This window comes from Coccomyxa subellipsoidea (assembly GCF_000258705.1).
Source record: "Coccomyxa subellipsoidea C-169, whole genome shotgun sequence".
NCBI classification, from domain to species: Eukaryota; Viridiplantae; Chlorophyta; class Trebouxiophyceae; family Coccomyxaceae; genus Coccomyxa; species Coccomyxa subellipsoidea.
In genome coordinates this window covers 2,025,361-2,040,609 of record NW_005178039.1, presented here as the reverse complement: position 1 = coordinate 2,040,609, position 15,249 = coordinate 2,025,361, and the positions used below count along the sequence as shown (strand labels likewise).

Genomic DNA, 15,249 nt, shown 5'->3' with positions numbered 1-15,249 from the left:
GGGAGACTAAGTATAGCAGCAATATCCTGTGATTTGGTTTCTGCGAGATTGATTGTTATTGATCATGTCAAAAAGTATCCTCACCAATTTCATGGATGTCGCAGGAATACCTACTACCTGAACATGAGTATCTTCGGTGGCCTTGTTGTTGCCCAAGTGCTACTCTGGCTGTTTGGGATATGGATGATCAATGTGAAGTGCCTGGTGGAATATCAGAGCTGCCCGAGCCCTTACAGAGCCACACATTGCAAGGTGAGAATCGCCCTCGGCAGCCTCGCTGTATTAGTACTTGCCAACCTGTCATTCATTTCTGGCTCTCAATGTGGTTTCAGTATGGATCTCTTGTGCTGGCATCAGGTGGCAGCAGCAGATTTCACAGGCAAGAAGGAGATTGTCCCGCTGGATCGAAAGAAGGTGGAGGATGGTCAGCTCGAAATCAGCTTCGAATTCAGGAAGCAGCGATTCCATTATGACGCTGAGAAGAACCTCTTCGAGAAGCTGGCGTATCCAGTGCAGGTGGCTTCTTCATGCTGTGTGCTCAGCAGTAGACCTGGCAAGCACTGCATCATCATACAATACAACTTTGCTGAATGGGACATGAAGAGATAATGTCTCTTGTGCAGGAAACTTTTGGGCAGTACCAGAGGAGCTCGGGTTACGGCAATGAGGTCAAGGCAGCCGCTGCCTTGGACAGATGGGGGGAGAATCGCTTCGAGGTGCCCGTGCCGCAGTTTGGCCAGCTGCTGAAAGAGCAGCTCCTGGCGCCATTCTTTGTCTTCCAAGTCTTCTGCGTCGGCCTATGGTGCCTGGACGACTACTGGTGATCTACCATCTCTCAGCTCCTAAAATAGATCCCCAAATGTGATCCTTCAGCTAAATTGCTAGGTGCATGGCCTCTCCTTCGGACGCGCAGTTCTGGTCCAACTCGACATTATAACAATGAGTAAGGATCGCATGCGCAGGTACTACTCCCTGTTCACGCTGGGCATGCTGGTCATGTTTGAGTGCACAGTGGTGGGGCAGCGGCTGCGCAATCTCAGGGAGCTGCGCTCGCTCACGACGCCAAAGCAGGCGCTGCAGGTGTACAGGCAGGGCAAGTGGGTGCAGCTGCCTGGCGATGCCCTCCTGCCGGGCGATGTCATCTCCATCGGGAGACCATCTGGCGGTACATTTCTCCCTTCACCACTCCCAAATACTCATGATCATTGTTTCCATTCACATGTGGCAGATGCTTTTAGCATTGCAAGAGTGTGACGAGGTCCAATATGATTAGTATTGATGTGCTCCCCTTGATTTGCAGGTGTGGGGCAGGAGGAGCGAGTGGTGCCGGCAGATGCGCTGCTCTTGGCAGGGACATGCATTGTGGAGGAGGCCGTGCTGACAGGGGAGTCCACTCCCCAGTGGAAGAACCCCATTGGCACTGGCTCGACCAACGCAGCAGCTGCCCAAGAGGGCTTGGATGTCGCCAAGGTCTGCTGCACCTGCTGTGTGTGCTTTGTTATCCTTTGCACTATGGCACAGAATGTTTTGGACCAGGGGACAATGAAGAGTGAGGCCTTATTGCCGTGCAATGCAGGTGGATCCTGAGTCCCGCCTGAGCATCAAGCGCGACAAGAACCACATGCTGTTCAGCGGCACCAAGATCCTGCAGCACACCGGGGACAAGAGTGCGCGCATCCGCACCCCCGACAACGGCTGCCTGGCTGTCGTGCTGCGCACTGGCTTTGAGACCTCCCAAGGTGACCTTTTGTCTTCACCCTCATGCGGCATTGATGTCCCGCGACAACAGCAAGTGCGTCAATTCCCAATTATTTGGAACTAATCACAAGCCTACCTATTGGCAGGTCAGCTGATGCGGACCATCCTGTACTCAACGGAGCGAGTCACAGCCAACAACTGGGAAGTGGGCCTCTTCATCCTCTTCCTGCTCATCTTTGCTGTTGCCGCTGCCGCCTACGTCCTCTACTATGGACTGCAGGTGAAATCTCCTTTTACTCCCTTGCAGGCTCCCACATGCGCCAAGCAATATCGTCTGGTCCACATGCCTGCCAACACCATGCCTTCAGCAGGAAGTGCAGATGTAACCATCGTTTTACCAGTTGCACTGGAAAATTGAGTTGTATCAGCTTCTGAGTCAATGACGGTTGACAAACTGTTGCCTGTACTTTCTTTGTTGCGCTCGTTGGCATGGGAGTGTCGCCTTCCGCATGACTCGGTCTGACATGATTGCATGCTGGCTGCAGAATCCCGACCGTGACCGCTTCAAGTTGTTCCTGAACTGCACCATGATCATCACCAGCGTCATCCCCCCAGAGCTGCCCATGGAGCTGTCCATCGCTGTCAACGCATCTCTGCTGGCGCTTGCACGCAAGGCCGTCTTCTGCACGGAGCCCTTCCGCATCCCACTCGCCGGCAAGGCATGCCCCGGCTCCCACCTGCTCTGCTCATGCGACTCCGTCCCTTATGTCAAAGTGCTAACATCACCACTCTGCTCAATGAGCAAGCATTGCATCCAGAGCAGTTCACTCTCCATCATAAGTCCCTGGCCTGCCTGCTTCATGAAGATGATCCCCAGAAAAGGTCCCCGCAAGACAGGCAGATGCGCATTCGGCGGCATTGGAAGCATGTTCAGCTACAGTTTAAGCCACGACGCCTAAGCATTCAGCGGCTGTGCTGGTGCGCAGGTGGCAGTGTGCTGCTTTGACAAGACTGGGACGCTGACGTCGGACAACATGGTGCTCAAGGGGCTGGTGGGCCTGGCCGGCCGCGCGCGCGAGCTGGTAGCGGACGTGCGCGAGGGCAGCCGCGAGGCCGTGCGTGTGCTGGCCGCCTGTCAGTCCCTCATCCAGGTCGACGGCGCCCTCGTCGGCGACCCCCTCGAGCGCGCCGCCTTCCAGGCCACCGGTGCGAGCACCCTCCTTTTTTGGTGAAGGGAGAACCCAAGACATGAAGGCATTGCCAGCGCTATACTAGCAGAAAGGGTCTGCCTCGCAGTGTAAAGAGAATGCATCAAATAATACAGACATGTTTCCCTCCAGCTCTTCAAAATACATGCATCTCTTCCTCTTGCACTCACCAGTAGCATCTCACGGGATTGCAGATTATGCTATCACAGAAGTACAGGCGCGTTCTTGCAGATGTCCTAAGCAGCCTGATTGATTAGGAGGCCGCCTGCAGATATTTGCCTGGTGCATACTTGGTTCTTACATGGCACTAAGGGGTTGTGGTGCTTGTTGCAGGCTGGACGTATGCTGGCGGCAACCTCACAAGCGGCAAGCAGGCAGGCGGCAAGGAGGTCACCACCATCCTGCACAGATACCACTTCACCTCGACCCTCAAGCGCATGACTGTCATTGTCAAGGTATGCTTGAAGAATTGCGCTGGTAAAAGGCCGCTCCTTGCTTGTCTGACCCAGACCCGCGCAATGATGACAGCCACATCATCCAAGATCTCCTGTGTAAGTGAGTGGCTGATGCTGGTCTGCAGGTTGAGGATGAGCACTCTTCGACACCAGCATACTGGGCCGTGGTGAAAGGAGCTCCAGAGGTGATCCAGGGCTTCCTGGCAGCGCCGCCAGCTGAGTATGAGGCCGCTTACAAGGAGTATGCAGCACAGGGGGGCAGGTATGAGCGCTTCTATCCCTTACGCATGTCTAATTGTAAAATGTTATATCTAGGTCCTTCAGCTGGTTTTGATGGGTGTAATGTTATCCAAAAAATTTGTCTTGATAGCTTGGCATGAATTTGAAAAAGGCAATTTGGATGCTGCAGGGTCATTGCGTTGGCTTACAAGAAGCTGGACGCCAAGCTGAGCCCAGTGGAGATTGGCAACCTGCCGCGCAGTGAGGTGGAGAGCAACCTGCACTTTGGCGCCTTTGCCATCTTCCAGTGCCCCCTCAAGGAGGAGAGCGAGCCTGCCCTGCGCATGCTCAAGGTGCCCCTTACCTTTTCTTTGGACGGCCTTGTCTTTGCAACATTGCTGCGCCTGACTCTTGGAATCACTGCACTCCATGTAGTGATGCGTTCTGATGATTGGATGGCCGTTCAGGATGCGAGTCACCAGCTTGTGATGATCACCGGCGACGCGCCCCTGACGGCATGCCATGTGGCCTCCCAAGTCCATATCCTGGACCGGCCTGTGCTCATGCTTGTACACAGGTATCCTTCTTGTGACTCTTTTCTAACATGCTGCACTGGCCCCCATCACCATTGCTCGCCAATCTCATAGAGAGCTCTGACCTTGATCCAGCAGATGCGCTGTCTCGGTGTGTCCATGTCCGCGACTTGACCTCCTGGGTGCATACCTGATGTGTTGGTAATTTGATCACAGGGGCCCAGCTCTGACGGCAGGCCATGAGGATGACGTTGAGGATGACTCGAGGTTCGAATGGACCACGCCAGATGAGGCGCTGAGGCTGCCCTTCCAGAGGTCACGCCAGGACGCCGTATCACTGGCTGCAAAGTGGGACTTGTGCATATCGGGCGACGGCCTGCACCACCTGCACCAGATCGGCGCCGAAACAGACTACATCCCCCTCACCCAGGTACTGACTCAAGCTGGTCTACCAGAATCATATACGCTCCTAGGTCACACACCGAAAACCTCTCAAGGCACCAGGTACCTTCGCGCCTGTCCAGCTTTTCCTCTGCAGGCATCAGTCATGTGTCATGACAATGCTGCAGTCGTCAATGACACACTGCCAAGCATGCCTCACCCACAGGTCATGAGTTTACTGAAGACCGCAGGACAACGTAATGAATTCTGTGGGCTTCACAGGTGTTTGCGCGGGTGTCCCCGGACCAGAAGGAGCTGATCCTGCGGACGCTGCGGACCGCTGGCTGGACCACGCTGATGTGCGGGGACGGCACCAACGACGTGGGCGCGCTCAAGACGGCCCACGTGGGAGTGGCGCTGCTGACGCCGCGGCCGCCGGCGGCCAAGCCCAAGGACAACGGCAGCGCCCCCGCGGTGGCCGGCCCCTCCGGCCGCGCGCTGCCGGGCCGCGGCGGCGCCGCCGGGCCTGGCCCCTCATCGCTCGCCGCTGGCCGTGGCCGCAGGTATGCATCAACGCCTCTCACGCGCTCTCATGCTGATATCGGTTTGCAAGTAGCGAAGGCCGGCTAACGGGGAAGGTGTGTGGCTGCAGGGAGGTGGGGCCGCACGGAGGGCGGGGGAGTGGGCCGGAGGCGAGGAACGGGCCACCCATGAAGCTTAAGGCGGGCGCGCAGATGCTGGAGAAGATGCGGGCGGCTGGAAAGCCGGTGGACGCGCGCATGCAGAAGATGGCCGACTGGATGGACAGCATGGAGCCTGACGAGGGCATGGTGCGCTGCGATTTAATCTTATCAGCTGTATCTTGCAAGCTGGCAAGGAATTCTTTTGTGCAGATGGTGGCCTCCGTGGCAGCTAGGCGCTGTTCTTGAGGGTGTCGGTGCATTATCTGAGGGTGAACGAGCGGGTGTCTGAGAGGCGGGCAGTGGCTGCAGGTGCCCATGGTGAAGCCGGGGGATGCGAGCATGGCGTCGCCGTTCACGGCCAAGCTGGCGTCGGTGATGCCGTGCACGGACATCATCCGGCAGGGGCGCTCCACGCTGGTGACCACCATCCAGATGTTCAAGATCCTGGGCCTCATCTGCCTCTCCACCGCCTACTCCCTCTCCGTCATGTACCTGCAGGTGTGGGCCCATATGCTGCCGCCAACCCCCATCCCTTCTCCTCTGTCCCAGCACATCTGTGTCATGTTTTCTCTGTAGCTTCCTGCTCTGCTGTGGTGGCCTGCAGCAGATAGTGTCGGATAGCTCTGGTTGCCTACGCTCTTAAGAGAGCTGGAGGCAGAAATAGCTGAGGCAGAACCAACCAGTCTGGGAGAGAAGTGATTTGCACGTATTTTTATGAATGGGTGTGCGCAGGGTGTGAAACTTGGGGACTTCCAGGCGACGGTGATGGGCATGCTGAGCGCAATGCTCTTCTTTGTGATCTCGCACGCCAAGCCTTTGGACCAGCTGTCGCCACAGCGGCCGCACCCCAACATCTTCTCCGCCTATGTCTTCCTCTCGCTGCTCGGCCAATTCGCCGCGCACATGGGCTTCCTCATCTACATGTACTATGGGGCCCTGGCAGCCATGTCCAAGGCACGCTGCAGCCCCCTGCACCCCATCTATCACACCCCTGCTTTTTATGCAGCCAGGGGGTTGTTTAATGCAACCCATGTGTGTAGCATTCCCCCTGTGCAGGAACCATGACCGCAAATGGCAAGGCTCACAAGCACATATCAGCAAAATTCAGCATGGCGAATTCGCTCTGTCATGATGTTGTGTGTGCCATTAGAGGCTCCCTCGATTAACTGCAATGCTTGTGCCATTGGCTGGGGCTGACAGACGCCACAGACAGCTTGAGCACTGAAGAAACTCCCTCAACTCTCGCACTCGATCTGCCTCAATAATTGAACATATCTTTTTCTGGAATGCTGAGCACTGACGGAGTCAATTCCTGGTGGGCACAGGACGAGGTGCAGGAGCCCAACGCGGACTTCAAGCCCAACCTGGTCAACACGGTGTGCTTCCTGGTCCAGTTCATAATCCAGCTCATCACCTTTGGCGTCAACTACCAGGGGCCCCCCTTCAACGCCTCCATCCGCGACACAAAAACGCTGCGCTACACCTTCTGGTGGGGGTCCATCTTCTGGGCTGTCCTCTCCCTCGACCTCGTCCCCGAGCTCACCCAGCTCGTCTCTCTGGTGCGCCCCTCGCTTGCCTCCTGCATATATAGATAGCGGACTGCCTGCACGGATCACATTCACGCAATCCTGTTACAGATCAGGGGATCTGCAAAGCATACAGCACACAACAGTCAACAACCCGCATGTGCTTCCACACAACCTGGCTAGTCTTTTAGAACTCCTCAACCCACGAAGTGACTGAGTGCCCCTGAGTGACCCCTGGGGCAGGATTGTCTTCGAGCGTCCCTGCTTTGCATGTCGTGAGAGGGGTTGCCCCACTCGGAGGTTGTCTGAGGCAATAATTGCCCAAAGGAATGCACTCTGAGCTGGCCTGCCAGCCGCCACTTCTCCTCAAATATCCTGCCGTCTGCATGAGCTTTGTCAAGGTGAATAGCCAACGAAATTAGAAAGATGTGGATCGCTCCAAAGGCCTGACACAATCCCTCATTGAAGAGCAAACGAACAAGTTCGGGTTGCATTTGGCCTCTATTACTGAAATAGAAAGCCTTAGGGACAAATGCATGAAAGACGGGAGGCTGCATTTGGGGAGGAGACATGCCAATTCAGGGTGTGCTGGGGATGTGCAGGTGAGCGTGCCGCCCATGCTGGGCTACAAGATTGTGGGACTGGGGCTGGCTACCTTTGCGGTGACATTTGCATGGGACCACGTTCTGCGCGCGGCGTTCCCTGCGCCCTCGCCGCCCCAGAAGGGCTACCTGGCCTTCAAGAAGGAGCTGGCTGTCCTCAAGAAGCAGGAGGCCCGGCAGCAGCGGCGGCCCCATGCCGGATGAGCACTTCTTGCATGCGTGGCTGCCGCGAATGCCATGCTGGATTTTAGATGGTGCAGATTCTTGCAGAGTGGTCTTGTAGTGTCCTCCAGATTTTTTAGGTGTCAAGAATGGTGTCGTCACAGTGACCAACTTGTCTTTAGGTTGCTTGTTTGAGTCATTGAACGTGCATTTGAACTTTAAAGGTTTGCACACAACGTGATGGATGACACAACACACCTTGCTTTCCTTTAAACAACCTTGTATATGCCGATAATATTTGTGAGATTTAGTGCTTGAGTATACAACACTTTGCATCCAATTGCATCCGTCCGATGCACTATCATTCAAGGTTTCTCCTTGGTCAAAGGCGTGCATCTGCCTCCAAGTCGTGCAAGTGCAAATAGCACTTGCTCAGCAACTTGCTGTCAGCGACGCCTAGGCGAGGCCTCTTTAACTTTGCTTCAGTCCAACTTTGCTCCAATCACTGAAGTTAAAGTACAGTGCTGTGAGTGCTTCAGTCCTTGAGTCACAGTACAGTGGTGTCAATAGTATTTCCAAATTCGCAGTCACAATTAACACGGCACTCAATTTGCCCCGCACTCTGCCCGATCCAGCAGTAGAGAGGCATCTGTCATGGGAGCCCAGAAGGCCTTGGACCACCATTGCACGCTGATCAGCGGCCACAACCCGCCACAGAACAGCGCCAGGGATATGCACAGGGCCACCACCGAGTCAAACCACCAGAGCGCGCTGTTAACGCTGTAGAAGATCGTGGACATGCAGATGGCGGCTGACAGCACAGCCACGGCCCCAGACGTCAGTGCATCCTTCCTCAAACTCTCCGAGCGCAGCTTTCTCTGCAGGGACAAAGTCTACCTCTCAATTTTCATTTAGCTCGAGCAATCTTTGGCTGCTGCTAAACTCCTGTTCCTCATGGATTGGAGAGAGATACGATGAAAAACGTCGATATCAGGCAACAAGAAGCACCAGCCATAAACATTCATAATTTTGATGAAGGCATGCATGACGCTTACGAATGATAATGATGATAATATAATTTGGTCCAACACCGCATGTGAGGGCAAATTCTAATTTCAATCCAAAGATTTTCAGTGCGCACCGAGAGGTCGAGCTTGAGGCCGCAGAGGACGCTGAGCACGACCACTGAAGAGAATGCAATGCCCAACAAAAGCCCAGCCTCCTCGGGGCCCTGTCGGCGCTGAATGTGGCCTATCGCCTCCTTTCCTACAACAATGCTGATTCCCAGGAACTGCACAGCCACAGCACAGCCACACTAGTTAGCCATCGCTATCAGATTGCCATCAATTATACGTATAATTGTGTATACAGATGCAGCAGCCGCCAAAAGCCACTACTACATGCACGTGCCACATGCAGTGCATGGATGGGTGCAGATCGCACCGAGAGGCTTATGCCGAAGCTGGCACACTTTTCTCGCTGCAGGGCTGTCCCAGAAGCGTCTGTGCTCCGATCATCCCAGAATCGCCAGAGTACCAGCAAACTGCTCCACACATCCACAAAGGACTCCAATGCGTACCCTAGCACTGCCGCACTGGCCACAACACAGCAGCAACTTTCAAAGACCTCCATCAACTTGAACTCACATTCAAATCCCCCATTGATTTGTCTATGTAGCAAGCGTATCGGCTGCACACCTGTCTAGTGCAAGGGAAGCCATGATCCCCGCCATCCCACCAGCCAGAGTGACTGCCAGACTGACATATGTTACAAGGCGAGCTTTCTGAACGAGGCGCATTCGAGTTCTGTCTGACATTGTCAGAGGCTCTACGTCGTCCAAAAGAGATGCTGATCGGTCAGTGTAGCTGGAGGACGCCTGCAAGTGTGTCACCTGCAAAGCCATGTTTGACCAGGTAAACATACTAATGCAGTCACAACCCCGATTTTCCCCCATGAGTCAAGATCGTTTGGATTTGAATATAATGCAGTCAGACTTTTTACGATCTTTGCTGCTTAGCCAAGCAAGGGAAAACATTCCCCAAGATCACCGACAAAGTCAGCCTCAGCACATCAAGCACGGGGTTGGCAAAAGATGCGATCTGCAAAGCTACCTGTCTCTCTTTAGCTTCAGCATTGCCTTCTTGCTCAGGAGACCAAGTTGTGCTGCTGCGTTTGAGGCCCTTCTTCATTTCTGATCTCACTGAACTGCGACAAAGGTTAATTGGTCTGCGATCTGTACGTCAATCATCAAATGTCGCTACAAATCTGCTTGTGTTTGGATCAATTAGGGTGATCGTGAACTGGTGCTGGCAATAATCGGTGGTGCCGTGAGGATCCAATTTCGGAACTTCACTAGCGCGTTTGCAACGAACAATTGGAGACGCCATTTTAGGCTCATCATGGACTCCATTGCAGCCTTGGGTCACCTTTTGAATATTGTCAGTGTTGCACACTTTATCATGGATTGTTTTGATCACTTGGATGCTGTCAGTACATCCAATCAGCCCTGGGCGGCTGGAGTTGATGTGTAATTTCCTTCCTTCCTTCCTTCCTTGAATGGCAAACTCTGGCTTGGTCACCAATCACGGTGATTGTGGGGGGAAGACTGATGTGGCCACTAATGACAATGCACAGCGCAGCGGGTGCGCACGCAGGTGATAAAGTGACCCGGGTCACGAGACTCTGATTATGATGCCGGCACCGGCACTCACCGGCCCGGGTAAGTGCTGCCAGCTGCATGCCATCATGATGCAGTGCATGATGCCCATCATGATAATGATGATGCTGGGTTGAAGATGGGCGCACATCTGTTCAGATATTTTCCCACTATTCACTTGCAACCCGACTTAGCCAAGTCCTTGAGCTGGGCCAACAAGAGCGTGTGGGAAGACTCTCCGAGAATGTGAACAGGGACAATTACAGAGACCTGCATAATTGTCTGTTCTAGCCTTCTTGGCCGCTGAATTGCTACTGGCATGCACCGTGCACAAACTCTGATGTGACCCCATCCAGGACACACCATGGCCACTTGTCAGAAAAAAAATCATCCCTTTGACTCACCCCAACCTAGATGGACCTCAGGTCTTGCCATGACTCCTCTGACATGATGTTGCATCGTGCCAAGGTAAAATGTAGAAAATGCTATGGCAACCGCGCGTTGTACACTAAATTGGAGAACAGGGGAGCTAAGTCCGCCTGTTGCTAAATTCTTGATACACAAGCCGCATGTCGAAAAGAGATCTATGGAAATATTTTGGTTCTGGCATTGTGGACGCTCAGTCCTCTCACCCTTTGCCTCTTCTTGGCTCCTTCCAGCTGATCCAAAATCAAATGTCATCAGGTCCTCTTAAGGTGTGCCCCTCACACGCTTGCATGCTTGCCGGCCGGCTGTGCTCACTGCACACACCCTGCCACCAGCAGCAACACCGCAAAAAAAAAACAAAGAAATACTTATGACGGCATATCGAATTCGAAATTCAGACAGCTCAGACAGTGTTGGAGCCACAACAGCGTTTCACATCCGGGATCAAGCAAATACTACAGGCGCCACAACGGTGCCACAAGCTTATGGTGACTTCCAAACCCTCACAAAGCCTTCTGAGCCTTCAGAACTGACATGATATCTGCTCTCCACAGCACGGGCTCTTGCAAGTCGATTGAGCAGGTGAAAATCACCAATCATTACCAGCATCACTCTACAGCACCTGCAGGAATCACAATACCCATGGTCAATAACTGACATGTCACTGCATCATTGATTCACCCTTCTTCCAGACTGTTCTTAACAAGAGGGAACGCAGGTATGAAGGCAAAGAGAGTGCCTTGAGAGTTTGGAAGAAGGAGGAAGGGCTGCCGATTACACATTTGCAAAGGGAGCAAGGCGATTATGAACGCTGCTCATGTAGGAACAGGGTGGGGCTCACCAGGGTCGGCCAACTCAGCCTCCTGCTCGTAGCGGTTGGCAGCAGCCATGAGTCGCGTCGCCAGCGCAGCCGCCTCCTCAGCCTCCGCCACCGCCTTCGCAGCTGCTTCTGCCGACTCCACCGCCGTCTGTGCACAAGCATGAACCCCTCAACTTCTCATTTTTTCCCCAATGTAGCCAGGGAGGGTTTTGAGCATCAGGCATTGCATAAGGCAGCATCTCCAGCAAGCGTGTGATTGTTTACATGCTGCAGACACCTGAGCAATAACACAAACGCAATCCCTTTACTGGGACCCCTCGTCATTGGGCTCTCTTTGCGTCCTGCCTTTCCTATCAGGTTCTTTCATGTCTAGGAGGTCAAGGTGGCACCTTGAAGTCCAACCAAAGGATTACAATTGGGCAGGGGACTCTTCATCAACTGAACTGAACTGAACTGAACTGAATATTCCATATCAAAAACCTTGATATGGAATATCCTGAAGAGGGGAATGCTTTTGGGGGGGGGGGGGAGGGGGGAGAGGGATAAAGGACGCACCATGGTGTCAAGTATTATCACTGATTGCTTGCAGATGCCTGGACATGCAGTTCTCCATAATGCTAACGGTGATGGTGTGATTAATTATATGTCTGCAGCACTCACCCTGGAGTCGAGGGGGGTGGAGCCTGGTTTGGCGCGGGGCCACTCCATGCCGGCCTCCTGCGACAGCTGGCGCACGACGCCTCCGAGACGGAAGAGGTTGATGTGGTTGGGCACCGTCTCCAGCCGCCCGGCCTCCACCATCCGCCGCAGCGTCCCTCGCACCGTCCGCTTGAACGACGGCGTCACCGCGTAGTGGCTCTGCGCACACAGCAAATATAATTTAGTGGCGTCAAGAGGAGCTTGACAGGGCCAAGCACGCTTGGAGGTGGGAGACACCGGGGAGAATGCCCTCAATGGCTACGGCCCCCAATTGCCGTACCATTGGAAACAGTGACGCAGTGACAAAGCCTTGGGTATGGTCAAGGAGACAGAGGTGAAGGTCACCGCGTAGTGGCTCTGCGCGCGCAACATGCAATCTGACTCCACCCAAAGCCAAGAATTCTGGTCCATTCAGCTGATCTATCTTTGTATAATATTTGGTCATCTTTGTGTCGAGCCTTTTTGTATAGAGGCTCCCATCAAGTGTATTTGAGTCCCTCACTGAGGGGCCTGTTGCGAGACAGCAACAGCGCAACATGAAATTACATGACATCTTTGGAGGCTCTTCATGTCATGAGGCTCCAAAGACGGCTTTGTAGCATAAAAACAAGGGAAAGAGCATGGGGCGCACCTCTATCCAGCGGCTGATGTCTTCTGGGTGGGAGCCCACGGGGTCCTGCAGGCTGATGATGGCCGCCACCACCATGTCATCCGGGCTGCACCACACACCAGGGACTGTCATTTGCTCAGCCATCCCTTCCGTGCCATGCACACGTTTCTGACCTTCCAGCCGGCTCAGCCGCAATACTTGCCTTGAGCAGCAGCACAACCACACTGCATAGAACAACTAGTGGCAGCTGGTGGCAATCATGGCAGGTCTCATCTTAAAATCCTTGTACTGTATGCCCAGAATAAATGAATCTGGAAAGAACAAAGACTGAGAAATGCCGAAAAGAACAAAGGGCTGGGGGAGCGAGGGGCGACTGACATGGGGCCGGTGCGGCCGTGGGGGTCGGCTGCGGGCTCCTCGCCGTTCTCTTCCTCCTCGTCTTCATCGTCGTCCAGGAGCGCGCGCGGCTTGCGGCGGCGCCGGCGCGGCGGCAGCGGGTCGTCCATGTCGGGGCCCAGAGCGACCTCCTGCAGCGTGCGCAGCGCGCCGCTCGAGCCCCGGTAGGGGATCGGCGCGTTGGCCTCCGGGGCGCGCTCCGGCCGCCGCTTGCGCTTGCGCTGCCGATTCACCAGCACCTCCTGCTGCCACATCAGCGCCTCGTCAGCTCGCCCCATTAGTGGCATGCCAGCCTGCCAGCACAGTGCAGCCGCATGGACGAGTCCAAGCGCAGGCAGCTTCAATGTGTCCCTACATGCCTGTGCTCGCTACACGCCAGATACTCCCCTGAGCAATTGAGGAGGTCATACTTTTGCTACAAGCCAGATAATCCCCTGAGAATCAAGGCAGTTATGAAATTTGAAGCGCTGCTCATGGCATGCACTGCGTGCGGGTGGGCGGGCTGCAGGGACCACACTTTCTCGGGCGTGTCCAGGACGGGCGCTGGTGCAGCCGCAGGCTTCTGCCGCGCCTTCCCCCTGCCCTTTGCTCTGGATCCCCGCTTGTCTCCCCGCGACCCGAACACATCCATGTTCAGGTTGCGCCACTTGTCCTGGGAGCACACAGACAAGCATTGCTTTTGTGCTTTCTAAATGTTGTAATGTTCACCAAGATGCTCTGCTCAACGCAGTGCCGCGTGCATTTGGATCAAGGGTAAACACCTTCAGGTCCACATTGGATCTGTTGATCAGCTGGGGGCCCAGTATTTCGTCCTTTTGGATCAGGCGCCACTTTCCCACACCAAACCTGTGAGCAGCATGGTAAAGAGCAGTTGTGAGCATCTTACTGATTGGCTGCTGGGAAAGTACAGGTAGTACATAGTGTTCAGCATCCTTGCTTAGTACAGGAGGGGCAGATGTGTCATGTCCAAGAATCGCACCTCTCCACTCCTGTGCGCAGTGCCCTCTCCTCTTCCTCTGTCCATTTCTGTTTTGACACTCCAAGCCTGCACAAATGAGTCCAAAGGCACAGCTCAAGGATGATTTGAATATGATGCACAACAATTTTAGGAAGTATCATGTCCAGATAGCAGGGCCACAATTAGGGTTGTGACACTTGTCTGACGAAGCATCCCCTCGGTGCCACTGAAGATCAGAGGACACCCCCTCAATCAATCTAGACCAATTCAGAGGAAATTATTGGCCACCAGATGTCTGTAAGAATGGGTCTATCAGTCCACCCTAGTGATGACATAACGTGACACCCAAATAGGTGTCTTGTAAAGTGCACGAGGCCGCACCAAAAATGCGACATGCAATTGTCCTAGAGTGCAATCTGCTGTTAGTAAAGCCTCACCTTTTGACCTGGCTCATTCTCAGGCGCAGCTAATCTACTTCGGACCATTGTCCAAGACAGGCATACTGTGAGGTTGGACGGCAAATTCGATCCCCGAGACGGAGGACCAATCAGCATTCACATGATTTGGAGTTCTGGGCAACCTCGGAAGGCCGCCTGCATCACGATGCTGGCGTCCACTGGTGCCTAGCATCACATGGTCAAGTTCCGGCAAAGACCTGAGCTTTACAGACGGAATCGATGTTTGAATTCTTTTTATTTACGAGCTGTTCTTGTCGCGATTCGTCTTTTTACCCTACATTAATACAGCGGTTGACATTCGGAATCGCTTTGAGGCCGACAGTTAGGGCAACCTCTTTCAGCTCGAATAGCCTAGTGGGCGACCTGGAACTGCCTGTGTTGTGATCAATGACACGATCTCATGCCACTTTGCTATGTTCCTATTCTCACGACCCGCCCGCCTCTTCCATCCGCCCTCTGGAAAGGTCAGATACCTGGGCGTGCGAAGTGTCATGACGTGGGTGTTAGTAATGTCACGTGGTTTCTTCTTTTTGGGGCCCAGTTTTCTTGGACATGTTGAGCGAGCTTCTCAGGCACTGCGGTGATCCACAGACCATGCAGATCCACTTTTGGGCGCTTCTCAAGCATCTTCTGGTTGCATGCCTGTTACTAGCCTTCACAAGGCCTGCATCAGCAAGCCAGTGCCTTGGTGTGCCTTGTCATAATGCGAACCCAGACAATCGATCCGCATGTGTCTCGGATTGCTGTGCTTTTCCGAAT

General features: G+C 54.2%; 3 protein-coding genes across 3 annotated transcripts; 1 reads left to right on the top strand and 2 right to left on the bottom strand.

The window, feature by feature from the left end:
• Window positions 1-123: 123 nt before the first annotated feature.
• COCSUDRAFT_13828 (cation-transporting ATPase) lies at window positions 124-7,509 on the top strand (the record flags this gene model as incomplete). The annotated part of the gene is made up of 20 exons (XM_005649871.1): window positions 124-252; window positions 358-516; window positions 624-820; window positions 963-1,165; window positions 1,301-1,461; window positions 1,589-1,739; window positions 1,845-1,978; window positions 2,244-2,456; window positions 2,685-2,904; window positions 3,240-3,355; window positions 3,499-3,623; window positions 3,771-3,933; window positions 4,048-4,149; window positions 4,358-4,543; window positions 4,777-5,106; window positions 5,259-5,324; window positions 5,487-5,675; window positions 5,910-6,100; window positions 6,472-6,736; window positions 7,306-7,509. 20 exons carry the CDS (start codon window positions 124-126, stop codon window positions 7,507-7,509), a joined length of 3,504 nt encoding a protein of 1,167 aa, XP_005649928.1.
• A 563-nt stretch (window positions 7,510-8,072) lies between these two features.
• On the bottom strand, window positions 8,073-9,199 carry COCSUDRAFT_61602 (hypothetical protein; the record flags this gene model as incomplete). Its single annotated transcript, XM_005649870.1, has 4 exons — window positions 8,073-8,345; window positions 8,609-8,758; window positions 8,911-9,061; window positions 9,165-9,199. The coding sequence occupies 4 exons, from the start codon at window positions 9,197-9,199 to the stop codon at window positions 8,073-8,075; spliced, it is 609 nt and encodes a 202-aa protein (XP_005649927.1).
• Window positions 9,200-11,157: 1,958 nt separating this feature from the next.
• Window positions 11,158-14,486, bottom strand: COCSUDRAFT_61601 (hypothetical protein; the record flags this gene model as incomplete). The annotated part of the gene is made up of 10 exons (XM_005649869.1): window positions 11,158-11,171; window positions 11,391-11,517; window positions 12,030-12,227; window positions 12,414-12,425; window positions 12,700-12,784; window positions 13,057-13,367; window positions 13,559-13,726; window positions 13,836-13,920; window positions 14,054-14,119; window positions 14,470-14,486. The coding sequence occupies 10 exons, from the start codon at window positions 14,484-14,486 to the stop codon at window positions 11,158-11,160; spliced, it is 1,083 nt and encodes a 360-aa protein (XP_005649926.1).
• Between the last annotated feature and the right edge of the window lie 763 nt (window positions 14,487-15,249).